Genomic DNA, 15230 nt, shown 5'->3' with positions numbered 1-15230 from the left:
AGTGTAAACATAAAAGTAGTAGAATAAAGTAATTCGTAATATTAGCACCCGTGCCTGTTTCAAGAAAAGTCATCCGAACTCTACAAACTGATCGATGGAGTTTCGTATCAAAGATAGCCTTTGGCCATTTACGTTTATTCACTTTTAGATCGTTTATACAACGCCACACAATTGATATCCTCACTTCCAACATTAAAATGCTCTACCAAGTGCCACCGACGGACGAACGCATCGCCCGGTGCCATCGGTAATGGATTCGTGTGCACGCCTCGATCGCACCGAGGACCAACGATAATCACGAAACTGCCCTCGAACGATTGAACGTATTGGTCGAAAGCATCGCCATTGTTGAAGTAGCAAAACAAGAGAGCATCAGTCCGGGGAATTTTCAATCGTTCTATGACCCCCACGACCTTACTGCCGCCGCTACTGTTCTCGACAAACGTCAACGGGATGTAGCTGGTCGGTGCGTATCTGGAGCTCCACCAGTCTTCGTCGACCTCGATTCCAATGAAGCTAATTGCACCTAAAATCGAAAAAAACAATGAGGTACAAAAGCGACAGCCGGTTGGACATTCCAACTTACCGAAAGCACAACTGATAATCCACTCAAGTAATCCAGTTCCACAGCCAATGCTGGTGATTGATCTGACCATGAACCGATCGAGCACTTGACCCATTTTTTCGACGTCCTGCTCCAATGGCCAAGCCCACAGATACCGTGTACGGTGCGCAGGGATCATCTCTTGCCCGATATCCACAATTTTTCGCCATTTGCGCGTCTTCATGAAACTCCCGATAAGCCGATCCGTTTCCTCGAGGCCCTCGGGCTGCTGCCGATCATGCATGTTGATTGTTCACTTAATACCCTGTCGTTGTGACAACTATACGATAGCACTGTCAGTCTGCGCCCGACTGTTCGTAATAAAATGCTGCGAGGTGCGTTTACGCCAGTGAACTTCACAAAAATTATTAATAGATCCCAACCCACTGCTGGCGGCCGTCAACTCGCGTCCATCGTGATGCTGCTCGACGGTGCTGCCATTGACCACCGCATTGGCAGTAGCGTTGCTTGTGGCGGGCTGAAGGATTTTCCGGTATATTTCTAAATTATCGATGCGTGTGTTGTGTACCGGCTTGACCATTTCCTGTCTCACAGGGCGCACATCAGCTTCAGCCACAGTCTGAGACTCAACGATGGTTCGCGTCGACGGCTCGACCTGTGCAATCGGTGACTTCGGTGTACCAATCACCTGTATCACACTGATACGATTCGTTGCCACCGGTGCAGCGATTGGTTTGGCACTGTTTTGTGCCTCACGCTTGATGGCCTCAAACTGACCCCCGGTGACACTTCCGTTTGCCAACACGATCAATTTCGAATCGCTTTCCGGATGGAAGCTCTTTGCATGCCGCACTATGTTATCGCGCCGGGTGCTTGTCACCCCACAGACCGCACATTTGAAGCCCTTCAGCTTGGAGTGTGTTTTCAGATGGCGCTCTAGATTGCGGGCATCGATGAATTCCTTGCAACAGGTTTGGCATTGGTAGCGCTTCACTCGGTGACTCAAAAGATGATGCCTTAATGCGTTCGGGCGCACGAAAGCTTTGCCACAGTCATTGCAGATGAACGATCGATCACCTTTGTGCACTATAAGGTGCTTCGTCAGGTTTCCCTTTAGCGTGAACTGGAGAGGACACAGGTTGCACTTGAACTTTTCCCTCGGTAGGTGCTTCTCCTTCTTGTGCGTGTGAAGCTGAAGGCTGCTGGCGAAACTGGCCGCACATCTGGTGCAGTGATGCAGTGTATCGTGCACTTTGCGGTGTAACTCCAGATCGCGCTTGTGCAGGTAAGTCTTGCTGCACCGGTTACAGGAATGCCGAACGGATCGGTGAACCTCATCGTGGAACCGTTGATGAGACTTTGAAAACACTTTTTTGTTGCACGTATCACAGTCGTAGCTTCTTTTCCTTTTAGAGCCTTTCTTGGCATGGACGGTCTTAGATCCAGCATCTTCTTCCATCAGCTGCATTAAAAAAGCGAAAGAGTGAGAAATTGCATCGAAGACGCACTTCTACCATTGACCACGCACTTACCAACGCATAAAGTGCTATAAATACCGAACACTAGATAAATTTTAGTGTAAAATTGAACAACTCTAGTTACGACACCCTTTTTCTGACTAAGTTACTATTTGTTTTTGATCCTCACCGTTTCAACCATAAACATAAATACTTGTTGTCATTTGTCATGTTCCCCTCTGAGATTGCATGACATTTGCTCCCACCATAATCTTTTTATGGATATTCGAAACACAATCTGCCGATAATTGCTAAAGCAGAACCGGTTAGACCCTTTACATTCCGATTTATATGCCAATTTTATGAAACATTTAATTGAAAAAGTACACAGATTAATGCAAAAAAAAACAGATGAATAACGAATTTATCCCTACTTTAAACTGCCTCATTTTATAGCACACGTTTCGAAAAAGCTTCTCGCTCTCTCGTACTGCAGCTTTCGCCATCCGCTAGAATAAAAGAATAAAGAAAGAAAGCAAAGTGTCAAGAGTCGCAGTTCCTGCCACTGTTAGTGAAAGATGAAAAACGGGACGGACGGAGTTTGTAGAGCTAGTTTGTTGATCAGAAACTGTTCCGGGTCGCGGGCTTTCGTGTGGAATACAGGTGATAATTAGTGGAAATGAAAGTGCAGTTACCATCTTGTCTGTGCCGATAAACATCTTGCCCAAGAACAAACTCGACGCCCCGCAGCAACGATAGAGTGATAGAGTAGAAGCCCCGAGCCAGAAGGAGTGTTGCAAGCAGCCAGTGTGCAAGTGATCAGCGGTATAAAAACGCAGAAAATCCCGATTGCCCGATTAGCAAAAATGTCACGCCTATGTATTTTCGCAGAAGCAGTGGAAATGCGACGGGCTCCGTGTAGAGGTTAGGGCTTGTCCGCAGTTATTAGGAAAAGGGTGTGAAAAGAGCAGTGCATACACTTTAAGGAGCTAGCAGTTCGCAAAAAATGATTGTTCGTACAGCAACGGCTTTGAAATAACTTTAAGCGGAGCTCGAAAATAGATGCTCCTTGGCCAGCCATTGAAATTCGCTGGTCGCTGCATACGAGGAGGCGCTGCGTGGAAAAATCAATACTAATATAAAAATTAACAATGGCCGCTCGATCGCTGCACGGGCACGGGAGGAGCTTTTTCGGGTGAGTTTGTAAGCGCGAGAATCCTAGAAACGATGAGAAAGGGAGCGAGCGCAATATTTTGAAAACACGTAAAACGAGGCAGCGCGAGCGAGAGAGCGACCTACGGAACACTGTTGATAAAGAGAGCGCCGTGAAGAAAAAGAGAGCATCCAAAGACAGCAGCAGCAGCAGAGACCAAGTTCTAACAAATAATTTGCGCATCTTCGGATGAGGAATTTTCATCAATTGTACCATCACGTTGGCAACTTTACGTGTGCAAGGAAGCGCAAGGGAGTGAAAAGCAAGCCTAATCAAGGTAGCCCTGTCAGAGGAACCGCAACAGCATTGTGCATTGTGTGGTGTGCTGCATTTTTTAAAGTCAAGTGTCATCAGACTCTGCACTATTGTATTGTGCGACGGTGGTTCAAGATGTCGATAAAGCATACAATTTTGCTGATATGACAGGAGCTTAATAACGTGATGAAACCACCGTTAGGAATGTGATATCATCGGTCTTAGGGGGAATCAGCTACGAAGTTGTGCAAGGTTGCTTTAGTCTACTTTAGTGACGGCCGCCTTCTTCAAGTTGGTGTCAAACACGGCGGTGGGCAGCAGACGGTAACAGGGCGCAACAAGCCGAATCAAATTGATTAGTGTGCTTATTCTCCGAAATGGGTCTTTTTTGTGTGTGGCACTTTCAATTAAATGCACCAATTTAAAGAGCAGAAATCAGTATTAGACCTTTGCCGAGCTGCACAGAGTGAAGGTAGCCGTTTGTTGCAGAAAGAGAGCACGCCCGTCGGTGGACAACGAGAGAGAATTTTCGTTTGTGAAGGCCGTGTAAATTATATACATTTCTCCGTAGGACGAGCGATGAAGAAGTTTGTTTGGCTGTGTCCGCTTGTATGCGCTCGTGTGTGTGTTTGTGTCCTTTCTCTGCTGCTTATCAATTATTTGTAAGAGGTAAATCATACTAATAATTTTCTCTTCTCTCCTTTGCCCAACACAGCGATTGGTCGTGGGGCTTCGTCCAAATCGGCCATGAACACAACTGAAGGCACCGAAAATGTATCTCCAATATCGTTCTTTAGACTACGCCTCATAGATAGACTGCAAAATTTGCTGGGCGCCAAGCATCGAAAAGAGCCGGAAGCGGCAGAGAAACGGGAGCAAAATAGAACAATTCTGTGGCAGCAACGACTGGGTCAGGGCGAAAAAACATCCAAGCATTGACGAGCTGCACAAATCGTCCCCAAACCCGGGAAAATAATGAATGAGGCGCCATCAACGCAGCAACAAGGGTGAAGAACAACATCACATGGAAAAATTGCTATGCGAGTCGCTTCAGTTAACCCGGTAGAGAGAAGCAACACCGTCTGATGTTGATGGCACACCGCCGTTCTGGGTCAATTTATTGATCGATTAGAAACACATATTCGAATCAATCAATCTGTCGTTCAACCGATAGGCAGTGCAGGAAGGCAGGTGGTGGCTCAATTTGGAACGTATACGACGAACGATTTTGTATTATCACACACCACACGCACAGAGGGACACAAAATGCACGGCGTAAGGAAGCACAGGAAAGGATCGCGACGCAAAGCCCTTGAAGAAGGCACAAGTGGCATCCGCCGAGCTATCCGCCCTGTAAAATGTGTCCAAAGTTCGCTCAAAAGTCTACTTCATTGTGATTATTTAAACATTCCTGCGGAAAGTACTGCAATACCAGCCACCAGACCCCCGGCAGCTACCCACGTCGTACGATTAGTCACGGCCGCCAACAATGGAACCGCCCATAACACAGCAAGGAGCCCGAGTACTAACAGCAGAAGATCACTATTCAGCAGTCAGCTTACCACGAATGCTAGGGCTCAGGAGAATAAGGACTTTTGTGCCGAAATTCCCGCACTAGAACAATATCAGCAGCAGCAGCAGCCGGTGTTCGCGGCAACGCACCACAGAAGCAGAACGAAATTGAACAGAAGATGTCTTGTTCAAACATGTTTGGCCTTGTTCTTGATATTAGGGTGCTGTGATGCAGCTAAACAAGAAGGTAAAGAAAGAGTGCTTTGCGTACAGACAGGCGAACAGACAAACAAATACTTATTTCAAACTCTATCATCCTTTCTCTTCGTTTTCAGTTTTACAAAGTGGATCGGGATGTGCATTTCCCAAACGATGGGAAGGACAATGGTTTCAATCTGGTGTACAACAGCCAATTACTATTGAAGGTTCCACGTTAAGTACTAGAGGCCGGTGCATCGCTAGCGAAGGCGATAAGTTTTTATTAGTCAATGGGTAAGTGGGTTACCACGTATATTCCTACGACAGCAGGTCGGTAAGAATGGACCCATGCTACAATTTTATCCTGATTTTTGTCAAATTAATCATAGTTTACTACGATACCATACGCCTAGAATTGTATATCTATACGGTCAGCTAACATCCGTTTTTCTTACCCACACTTTCTCTCTCTCGTTCGCTATCTTTTTTCTTTCTCTACACGTTGCCGGTGTCTCGTCGAACCGATCTGCCGATATCTGGATGTGTGTCCCCGGCTGCTCCCGGTAAATGTTGGACTCCTGCAGCAAGGGATGTCACCGGTGCGTTGTAATTTATCAGAAGCATATAAACATACTACAGTATAAAGAAAGTGAGTGTGAAGATTTTTATACAGGCCAGTTGAATCCAGCTGCAATGCCTATTCATAGCGTTTTAAAAAGTGATCGGGGCTTAGCTCATCCCAACATGAACGGGCATTCAAGATTATCGTCATCGGATCCGTATATGCGATCCAATGAAGATAGCGACAATTGTAAGCAACAGCAAATATTTTATCTTTTTTAAGTGATCTCCTATATTTTTAATGTGTTTTTCCGTTTTCATTTTTCATTCGCCTCTATTTGTTCATCATTAGAATTCGCAAATCAGTTTCTTTTCATACGGTACTACCACTACTACTAACTGCTACTACTACTACTACTAATAATAATACCGGCTGACTACCTCTACTCAATTCTGCTCCCTATTCCACCCCATAACCAACAAAACCCAATTCCCTGTCCTCCCGTGTCCCGGTGGTATTTTAATGTCGAAGCAATCCAGGAGGAGCCCGTGAAAGAGCTTTCATTGCCAATTCACGCTTCGCTAAAAGCATTGTGCCGCAATCATGATCATGTGCGATCGTGATCCCCGCAGTGCTGAGAACAATTTTCTTAAACATGGTCTGATACTTCCTGTCTCCTAGTTTGATTTTTGCTCAACTTTTTCTCGAACCCAGCAATGGTAACAGTTTCGGTATTATACTGTTGCTTCTACTTGCAATGCACAACTCCGTTATTGGACATATCCTTGGTATTTTCGTTCTTGCTGAAGCATATTTGTGATTGTTGCAGCATATCACAGATGTTTACTAACTGCTGCAGATAATATGATACTTTATGCCATAGCTAGATGCTCTTTGCACAGCTGCTGCTGTCTAAACACTTGAACGTTCAACTTTGATTTACATCGGACTTATTGTTTGCAAAGCTTATTTATTTATCTTGTTTTAAATATCATCCATTCGTCTTTATCGACCGATCTGCTACAACTGAACGATATGTGTACTCTGTTGCTTTGAAACATCAATAATCATTCCGTCCGTCTATTCGAAGCTATTGACTGCCACAATCAAAGGAAATTTTTACTACCTCTGATCCGTCCGCTTGAGTTCGGTTTCTATTTGTATGTTTCTGTGATGTTCAGTACTGATTCTTTGAGTATTTATTGGCAGTTCAAAAAGTACACGCGAGCAGGCAGGCCGGTTGTTGAACAACCATGCCAAATGGACACCACTGGTCAATTTTGCTTTGTTTTATTTGTTTGGACTCTTCATTTGCTAAACCTCGTGAGTGCTTTTTCGTGTCTTTTTCGTCACTGTAAGCCTTCAAGTATCCCTGCACTTTGGCCGGTGCTTTGCAGTTGTAGGCTGACCGTACTACGCTTGCTCTGCGGACTTGCGTCAATGGTATCCGAAGCGGAAGAAAAGTTTCTCGCAACGCGTTTTTCTTTTAAGCATTACCTCACCGTACATGTATGCCTCTGTTGACATTTTTTGATTGTTGTGTCACTCATTTATTTTCTTTTTCATTTTTTGTTTTTTGTTTGGCTTTCATTTTGAACTGTGTTTGGCATTTGGCATTTCAGTTTTCATCCTTTTTTTGGTTCTTGATACGTTTTCGTGCAGCCAATGTTTTGTGTATGTTCCTGTGACTGAAAACAAACAAAAAAATTTCTATTTCACACAAATGTGTTAAAGTAACCCCGCACATTGACAAACGATGGTGTGAATTTGAAAAACACATTAATCATTACCGCTTTTTTACCGGAAAACTAACGGTTTATGGTAACGCCTTACAGTTTACGAGTGAATTTATTATATGTTCTGTATGATATGTTAAGTTTTTCAAGCAACAAGTCGCAGAATGATGAGAAGGAGACATACCAAAAATGATGTTTGCAAAATTCAATACCAGATAGCAGTGTTGGACGTAACAAATACTAAATGTTGGGATGGGTTTGCCCGATGTATTGTTTCTGTTGTTTGGTTTAATATAACTTTGTTTCTGTTCAATTCTAATTGCATTCCGAATGTTGCGCTTGTTTCGATTAGCCAAAATGTCGTTTGAATGAGAAAAAAAGCAGCTATTGTGTAACAAAAATAGTAAAACATAGCAAAGTACAGAGATTATATGGAAATATAGATTACCAGACTGGTTTCCACCGATTAGTGATCGATTGTCTCACTAGCTGAGCAACGCCAATTGTTGTAAATTGCGATTTTCCTCCAATTGCTATGACATCCGCCTGTGCTCCATCCATCCAACAAAAAACCCAAAACGCGTTAGGAAAGGAAGCGAAAAGTTTTTCTTTTGTTTGTTTTCCTGTTTATATACACCACCTGCCTTTATATTTTTTTTATTTTTTTCTTTTGAATTCAGAACAGAATATAGACACGCAAAACTATTCCAGTGTAGATCACCAAGATGATCATTTTTACGCTGCGCGGTTAACACAACCGATGGTGTGCTTCCTTGAGAAATTCTCCTCAATTATGTTTTATGCTAGGTTTGATAAATCCAATAATATAGCAAAAGACATGGACTGATTGTAAATATCTTTTGTACCCGCTCCGTTTGTAAGACACCTTATCGAGCTGCATAGCTCCACGATGCCATAGGAAACATAAATGAGTTAGGAACGTTTTGTGTATCATTGAGGTCGTGAATTGTTTAAGAAAATTATTCACTGCTTAGTGATGTTCTTTTTGGTCATTGTGAAGAACTCCATCGATTCCGGGGACTCTAGTTTCCTTATACTCGCCTGCCTGCCATCACAAACCATCCCGCTCCTGGCCGCTACTGTCGCGTAGTGGGTAGTACAACGTCATTTTTGCTTCAGGTTCACAGTAGCAGAATTATCTAGTAGCAAAACGCGACGCTGAGTAACGTGTAATGAATAACTAAACAGAAATATGTTATATTTGGTTTATTTTTCTCCTTCGTTGCTCTCTCCTTCCTTCCTTTCTTTCGTATGTCTTCTGTCAGCCTTTATTTTTAACGTCGTGTGTATTTGTGTGGACATTTTTGGGTGTAGCTTTTTGTACAGACATTGATCCGATATTACAGTAGATGAAGAATGCTCAAAATGACTAAAACGTTCACCGTAGTGTCGCACCACTATCTGGTGCAGATATTTAATGTAAAAAGTTTGTGTGAGAGCACATCTATCGTTGGAGTGGACAGCACTCAGGCCGGTACTTCGTTTCAGTCTATTTTGCGCTTTCATTCACATGGTCATCGGCTAGGTGTTAGAAAATTACGCAAATATGGAACAGATCGATGTTTCAGTGAGCTCGATTTTCTAATTCCTCTGATGCTAAGTGTAGATGGTTTTGTGTATGTGTAAATATCAAATATCGGTTAATGTCATGTTTTGTTTCCTTTCTGGTTAAGTTGTGTTAATTTCTGTTTCTTTCCCCGATAGAATGCAAAACACGAAGGACCATCTTATTAATGATCATATTTTCTTGTTTTTCTTCGACCTCTGCTCCGACCATCCCTCACATCCTGCCACGCGGATTTGCTAAACATTGTCTACTTCCAGGCATGGGATGTAAGGGGCGTGAGACGCTACACTACCTTTGCGAACAAATCCCGGGCGATGCGCTGCTGTACAGTATGTTTAAAATTAATCCAGAGCCAATTAAATGTCCACTATCGGGTAAGCAACCTAATTATGATGCTGCTTCAAACGATCGCACAACGATGCTGACAATGGTACCAATAATGCGCCCGTTTTCAAGGATCTTATACTTTCACCTACAACCGAGGGCACGGAGAATGCAGAAGCCCGGTGTCGAACATGGAAATGTGTACAGAAGACAGTAGATTACTGCTAAGTTTTCAGGCTTGCCCTGACGTACCTGGGACCGAAAGCACCGGTAAGAAGTCAGAATTGGCTTTTCCTCACGTGGAACCTCCTCTTGGCCATTTTTATTGGGACCAGCCGATGCCGATTTATTGGGACCAGCCGATTTAGTCAATCTTATTTTCTTTGCTGTAACCCCCTTAGTTGAAGAACTAACATGCCTAGCATGGTGGAAGGACGGTAATTCGCGTTATCTCGTAGGACTGGTTTCACATCATCACGCCACTTCGAACGAAGAACGGTTTAGATGTTTCGTGTATGAAAAACTGAGTGGTTCCGGTGAGTATACCCAATTCCGGTGTCGGAAGTAGATCCAGCCACCTTGCTAATATTATTCGTTACCAACCCCCATCAGATGCTGAATACAAGCTGGCACAATCGGGTGACGCCACGTGCAACGGTCTTGAAAGTGCAGAGGTAAGTCGTATGAGGATAGTTTCCGATATTTCAATATCAACACTCTTAAACGTGAAATCCTCTTTACCTACGTCAGGTGGGTTCTCGAATAATGACACTGAAAAAGGCCCCCATGATGGATCGGTGCGACTTTCCTGTGTGGTTCAAGGGTCCTCGCTTTTGGCACGCACTTATGGGAAGTGCCCATTACGTTTTCGACGCCAGGTGAGCTGCATAAAATCCTCATAATGTGGAAATACAATGTTTTGATTCCGTGTTCTCGTAAAATTTTAGTGATGGATCACTGCACATAAAAAAGCCCAATGGCCATACGGTTGCCCGTTCGCTGTGTGAGCAAATCAACAAGCAAACATCGTCCGAAATGATGGCTGTTGTCCATCACACAATGGGATGGTGAATATCGTTGTTCCAGAGATGTGAAACAAAGCGTTTTTCTTTGTGTGTTAACGCGTTATTCTTTCGTGTGCAGCAAATCTGGCTTCATGTGCGTCATGTTCTACAGGCGAGACACGCACGTCGCCGAGCTGCAAATGGGAACTCCGACAGCTCGACTCGAAGATGCGTGTACAACGGAAAACTTTGACGTACATCGGACATCATACGTTACGCTGCTAGGTAAATATTGCTTTAATGTGGTGTATCTGCTGTTATAACACCGTGTCACACTCTTGACATTGTCCGCCTACAGCCAATAACTCCGAAACACAAATCTGTCCTATGGAAGGCCAGTATTTGATGAAAGGTTTCCTAACCCCAACTTCATCCATATCGCGGCATAAGCGAAATCACAACAATAAGGCACGTACTCACCGTCATTGGGATGTGGTCGGGTATCGGAACCAGGAGAGCATCATTGGTAACGGCGGCAGCGGCAACAGTGGCGCGGTTGGAGGTGGTGTCATTGGCGGTGCCTACATGGGGTTAGAAGCGAAGCGTCGTTCCTATCTGCCACGTACGCGACGCACAGTGGTCGACACCAGAAACGACACATTCGCTGTGCACAAGGGACTTGAAGGAGGTGAGTGCACAGAATATTCATGCGCCATTATTCGTGTGCCAAAAAATCCTTTTTGGTTTGTTTCCCCGTCAACAGACGTGCTGCGATCACGAAGGGAAACGGCCGGAGGCTGTAACATTAATCACAGCACGAATCGCCATCTTCTGATTGGTTGCAACGAAAACAGCATTATCGAAGTGAAACCAAAATGTAAAATCGACGACGAAGAGTGTAAGTAACGCATTGCAATCGACCAATGGGTGACACACGGGAGAACAGTCCAGAGAAAGTCCTTCTTATTCGCTATCAAATCTTGTATTGTGCAATATGTCTTATATTTGTTTCGGCGTTTCATTATTCAGTGTACACATGCCATGGCCACTGGCAGGAGAATCAAACGACGTACATCATAGCTAAACACTCAATCTCCCAACACGGCGTGTGCATCAGCTACGTGCCAACCGAGGGCAATCAAATTCAAATGTTCGTCGGTGACACTTGCCATCGGGCCAATATGCAAGCGAGCATGCATAAATTGATCCCTACCAACGTCACCAGTAACGGTACTTTCTATCGTCCATTATTTACAAACGGCAATTCTCTGATCTCCGTTTTTCATTTCCATTTCTTTCGAAGGTAAATGTGGTGAAACGAGTGGTGCGATCCGTCTTGGACACCATTACAGTAACTGGCAGCATTCGGTGATCCTAGCGATACTGCTCATACGGTGCGTGTTGAGATGATCAGTTGCAACCGTTAACGGAAGCGAACCAGAGTAGAGTTGTGCACAACGCAGCGGCACCTTTCTGGTGTCGCGTGTGTGCAGGTGATGAGTTTTTGTGTATTGCGCACGCGATGCGTGCGTATCGAACGGCGGCGCCAAGTGTAATAGTCATAGTTAGAACGGTGAGGACAAGTAATGAATGCCTTGTACTGGCGTCGAACACACACACAAAACACACGACTTTTGCTAAAAAAACCAGACGGATAAGGTCGTTGTGTACTAGCCGCAAGAGAAACGGCCTGCAGTCGCACACCCGGGCCGAAATTAGTACATCGACGAAATGTACAAAGTGAATATGTAACTCAGCTAAATTGGGAATAAAAAGGCTAAATTGTTTTTTATTATTATTATTTATTTTAACTAGGTTCGTTTTACGTTGCATTTTTAAATATCTACTTGTTGTGATACGAAAAAAAACTACCATACCACTTGCGGTAAACAGAAGCAAAAAGTACAGGCTATAGTAATCTAGGGAAAATATGTTGAACATGGCCTGCATCTTGTCGCCACTATACTTTAAGGGAATCGAAATCGAGGCTGCCGGAAGTGTGGGGATGAATGAGTGCAACCAGTGATGATGTTTGTGTTCTCTGCGACCGCTGTTTCTCGTTTCTCGCGTAAATGGTGATTGAAATATGTATTGCGCTTTGTAAAAAAAACCGGCAACGTCGTAGGATTGATGTATTGGTTGGCTGGGCAGCCGGTCCGTTGGTGGCATGCTTCAAGCTATGAAAACTCATTCGTGAATTGGTTTGTAATAGATATCAGAATTGGTTTACTCGACCATGCAAGAGGTGCTACGGGCGGGTACTTTCTGCCTGTTTGCGCCTCGTCCAAAAACCCAGATGGATTGAATCGCTAATTAATTACAATATTGCACATATATATACACAAGCAAAACCAACGAAAACTAAAGTAAATCAGCGAAAGGAAAGTCGGCTCAGCTCTCGGGAAGAGAGAACACGCGAGACATGTTGAAATAGGCGCGAATTTGCTGCAATTAAACGATGTAGCGAATGTAAAGCGAAAGATGGCAAGAGGAGTTTGAACATCGGCTAAATAATGCAGAATAATAATCATTCGTTTTGACTTATGTATCCAAGGTTTCCTATAAAAAGTGATTGTACAATGGTAAACGAAACAAGCAAAACACAAAAAACAGAACTATGCACTGAAAGATTTGTGCAAAACGAGAGGCAGCGTCGTCATTGCGGAGTAGCAAGCAAGAACACAGAAATGAGACAAGAGAAGAACGAAAAAAACTATATATACATAATTGATAAGATGAGATAAATATTAGAAAAGACGCAACAGGAATATGACACCGACCGGTGACAGTGGGGCTGAAAGTAATCTAGTAAAATCTGTGCAAAGGGAAAGACAAACACAACAGCGTGACCACGGTGTTTTGGTAAAACAAGAAAAGACGAAACTGGAACGACAATTTTTAAGCCCGCAGGCAAAGCGGAAAATACCATGCAGTTAATGAAAACAAGTACACACACACCACATACACAGTGGCACAGAAAGTACTCTAGGCTTTTTAAATTAAATTATCATAAAACAACAAATTACTAAGAAGATCTGATATTTTTTGTGTAAGTACTCGATGAAGTGTGACGCGTCGATGATGAAGGCAAAACGAAAACACTGGGAACGACAAAACGACAGTGACCGTGAGAGGGTGAAAGTAAAACCTAAAACCAACTAAAATAAACGACAAACAATAGAGAGTGTGTTCTGTGGCGGTTGGTTCTTGAGGTCCGAAAATAGTGTGCAATAGGCATTCGTGTGGTGATTCAAAAACACTACGAAAAAGCATCCGTTTCGAATCGTTAAGTCGTTAATCGTTGTCAACTTCTATGCTCTCTCTGTCTCTCGTGGGACGCCTAGTTCTGCTCCGTAGAACCTGCGTAGAGCCTGCGAAAGTTCTTCCATACGCGCGTTTCCCCTGAAGCCACCCCGTTTTCGATGATGGTATGTGCCCAAGTCGAAAAGCTTGTGTCATTCGGTGAGCCGTTCCTTTCGCTCTCGCTAACTGTATTTCGTGCCCTCTCACTCGCTCCTCCAGATGAGCCGCGCACGTACATAAGCCGATAGATCATAAAATGTTAACCCGCGGACGGTTTCGCCCTCTCTCGCTCGCTCGTCACGGATCACGGTGCATCTCGCTTGTGCAACCCTTCAGCTAGCCAGGGCAGCAGCAGCAGGTGAGGAGGTGAGGAGTTTCGGTGCCGTGTTCACTCTCTCGTGACGGATTTCGTCAGTGCGCAAACACACTTCGAACAGTGGCGTCCGGCTTTATCGAACTCTCTGTGGCGTGTCGCGTGTGCTCCGTGGACGTGTGCGGTGAGACGACGGGACCTCTTTTGTTTTGTGGCGCTGCGCAGCGAATGGAGCATATTAATTAACGCACGAAACGCGTACCCGTCGTCGTCGTCGTGGCCGATTGTTTCAAGTCGGAACACATTTGCGAGGCGCAGCATACGGGTCGACTATCTCGCTGCGTTCATCTGCCCAACTCCAGTTTCGAAACATACGCTTCTCGCGTGCGCCCTCGCACTCGCGGGTGCGCGCGCGCGCGCTTGTGTTTGTGGCTCTGTGGCGCTGTGTTCGTGTGCACCACCTATATGGGTGGTTTGGCATAGAGATAATTTATGAATGAAAGTAAATACATACCATCATCGCGCGACACGGAATTCAGCAAACAAACAGCCCCAAAGGGTATGGGTCCTGAGGCTAAGGGTGCGAGCTGCGCCAAACGGGCTTAGTGCTTCGCTCCACACTAAACGGTAGTTCGACAGCACCTTCCGGCTGAGCTGGGAGCGATCGGTGCGTTGTTGGTCATTACTATATATTCTTTTTCTATTGCTTTTGCCCGACCCTGAAACAGTGAACAAACGGGCAAGGCAACCACCAGTGGTAAGCTTGAAATCTTTCGCTCGGAAGACCTTCTCACGGTGCAACACTCCTTCGACGAAGGGTGCTACCTCGAAACGGCTTACGCTTACTACGATTACTATTCGCAGTGATCACCGTCCTTAACAATGCTCTCCAACCGCGTAAATATCTTGTGTTAATCGTTTTTTGTGATAGCTCCATTCATTGTGCGTAACCGATTGGCTCGTCGGGCGGGGACTAGAAAAAAAGAAACGCAAGAAAGACCCGGTAGTTGGCTCGCTGTAAATAGTTAAGCAAATTTCTACACGATGCGTCAACTCGCGACCGGGAGTCAACCCGTTGTGCTTTTATTGTATCCCGCCGCCTGCTAGATGAGAATGATTTGGCGGATGATAGTGACGGTGGTGGTAGTGGCTTGTGCTTGAAACTAGTAGCGCTGTCCCTGTGCATGGTCTCGCGTTGTC

The 15230-nt window shown here is 44.6% G+C and overlaps 3 protein-coding genes across 6 annotated transcripts; 1 reads left to right on the top strand and 2 right to left on the bottom strand.

Annotated features, from left to right (window-relative positions):
- Positions 1–134: 134 nt before the first annotated feature.
- On the bottom strand, positions 135–848 carry LOC131215496 (uncharacterized). The gene is made up of 2 exons (XM_058209887.1): positions 587–848; positions 135–526 (listed from the first exon to the last, which is right to left on the bottom strand). The coding sequence occupies exons 1-2, from the start codon at positions 846–848 to the stop codon at positions 135–137; spliced, it is 654 nt and encodes a 217-aa protein (XP_058065870.1).
- Positions 849–884: 36 nt separating this feature from the next.
- LOC131205348 (zinc finger and BTB domain-containing protein 24-like) lies at positions 885–2212 on the bottom strand. Its single transcript, XM_058197415.1, has 2 exons — positions 2098–2212; positions 885–2027 (listed from the first exon to the last, which is right to left on the bottom strand). The coding sequence occupies exon 2, from the start codon at positions 2022–2024 to the stop codon at positions 885–887; it is 1140 nt and encodes a 379-aa protein (XP_058053398.1). The 5' UTR covers positions 2025–2027; positions 2098–2212.
- A 390-nt stretch (positions 2213–2602) lies between these two features.
- Positions 2603–13577, top strand: LOC131205839 (uncharacterized). 4 transcript variants are annotated; one of them, XM_058198105.1, is made up of 15 exons: positions 2603–2685; positions 4206–5249; positions 5338–5494; positions 5785–6011; positions 9344–9460; positions 9543–9680; positions 9812–9946; positions 10023–10084; positions 10161–10288; positions 10358–10477; positions 10554–10699; positions 10773–11102; positions 11178–11312; positions 11444–11644; positions 11718–13577. In XM_058198105.1, the coding sequence occupies exons 2-15, from the start codon at positions 4757–4759 to the stop codon at positions 11822–11824; spliced, it is 2496 nt and encodes an 831-aa protein (XP_058054088.1). In that variant the 5' UTR covers positions 2603–2685; positions 4206–4756; the 3' UTR covers positions 11825–13577. The 4 variants fall into 4 exon arrangements, with proteins under 4 accessions (XP_058054088.1, XP_058054091.1, XP_058054087.1 ...); XM_058198108.1 differs by having other exon boundaries at positions 2626–3217; positions 5785–5849; XM_058198104.1 differs by having other exon boundaries at positions 2626–3217.
- The last annotated feature ends 1653 nt before the right edge of the window (positions 13578–15230 follow it).

This window comes from Anopheles bellator, chromosome 1 (genome assembly GCF_943735745.2).
Source record: "Anopheles bellator chromosome 1, idAnoBellAS_SP24_06.2, whole genome shotgun sequence".
Taxonomy (NCBI): domain Eukaryota; kingdom Metazoa; phylum Arthropoda; class Insecta; order Diptera; family Culicidae; genus Anopheles; species Anopheles bellator.
This window is presented reverse-complemented; position numbering and strand designations above follow the sequence as displayed.

Coding starts and splice junctions, on each gene's coding strand:
- LOC131205839 (XM_058198105.1), top strand. CDS start 4,757: ATGCACGGCGTAAGGAAGCACAGGAAAGGATCGCGACGCAAAGCCCTT. Junction 5,495..5,784: donor AAGTTTTTATTAGTCAATGG/GTAAGTGGGTTA, acceptor GGACTCCTGCAG/CAAGGGATGTCACCGGTGCG. Junction 11,103..11,177: donor GCACAAGGGACTTGAAGGAG/GTGAGTGCACAG, acceptor CCCCGTCAACAG/ACGTGCTGCGATCACGAAGG.
- LOC131205348 (XM_058197415.1), bottom strand. CDS start 2,024: ATGGAAGAAGATGCTGGATCTAAGACCGTCCATGCCAAGAAAGGCTCT.
- LOC131215496 (XM_058209887.1), bottom strand. CDS start 848: ATGCATGATCGGCAGCAGCCCGAGGGCCTCGAGGAAACGGATCGGCTT. Junction 527..586: donor GATTATCAGTTGTGCTTTCG/GTAAGTTGGAAT, acceptor TTTCGATTTTAG/GTGCAATTAGCTTCATTGGA.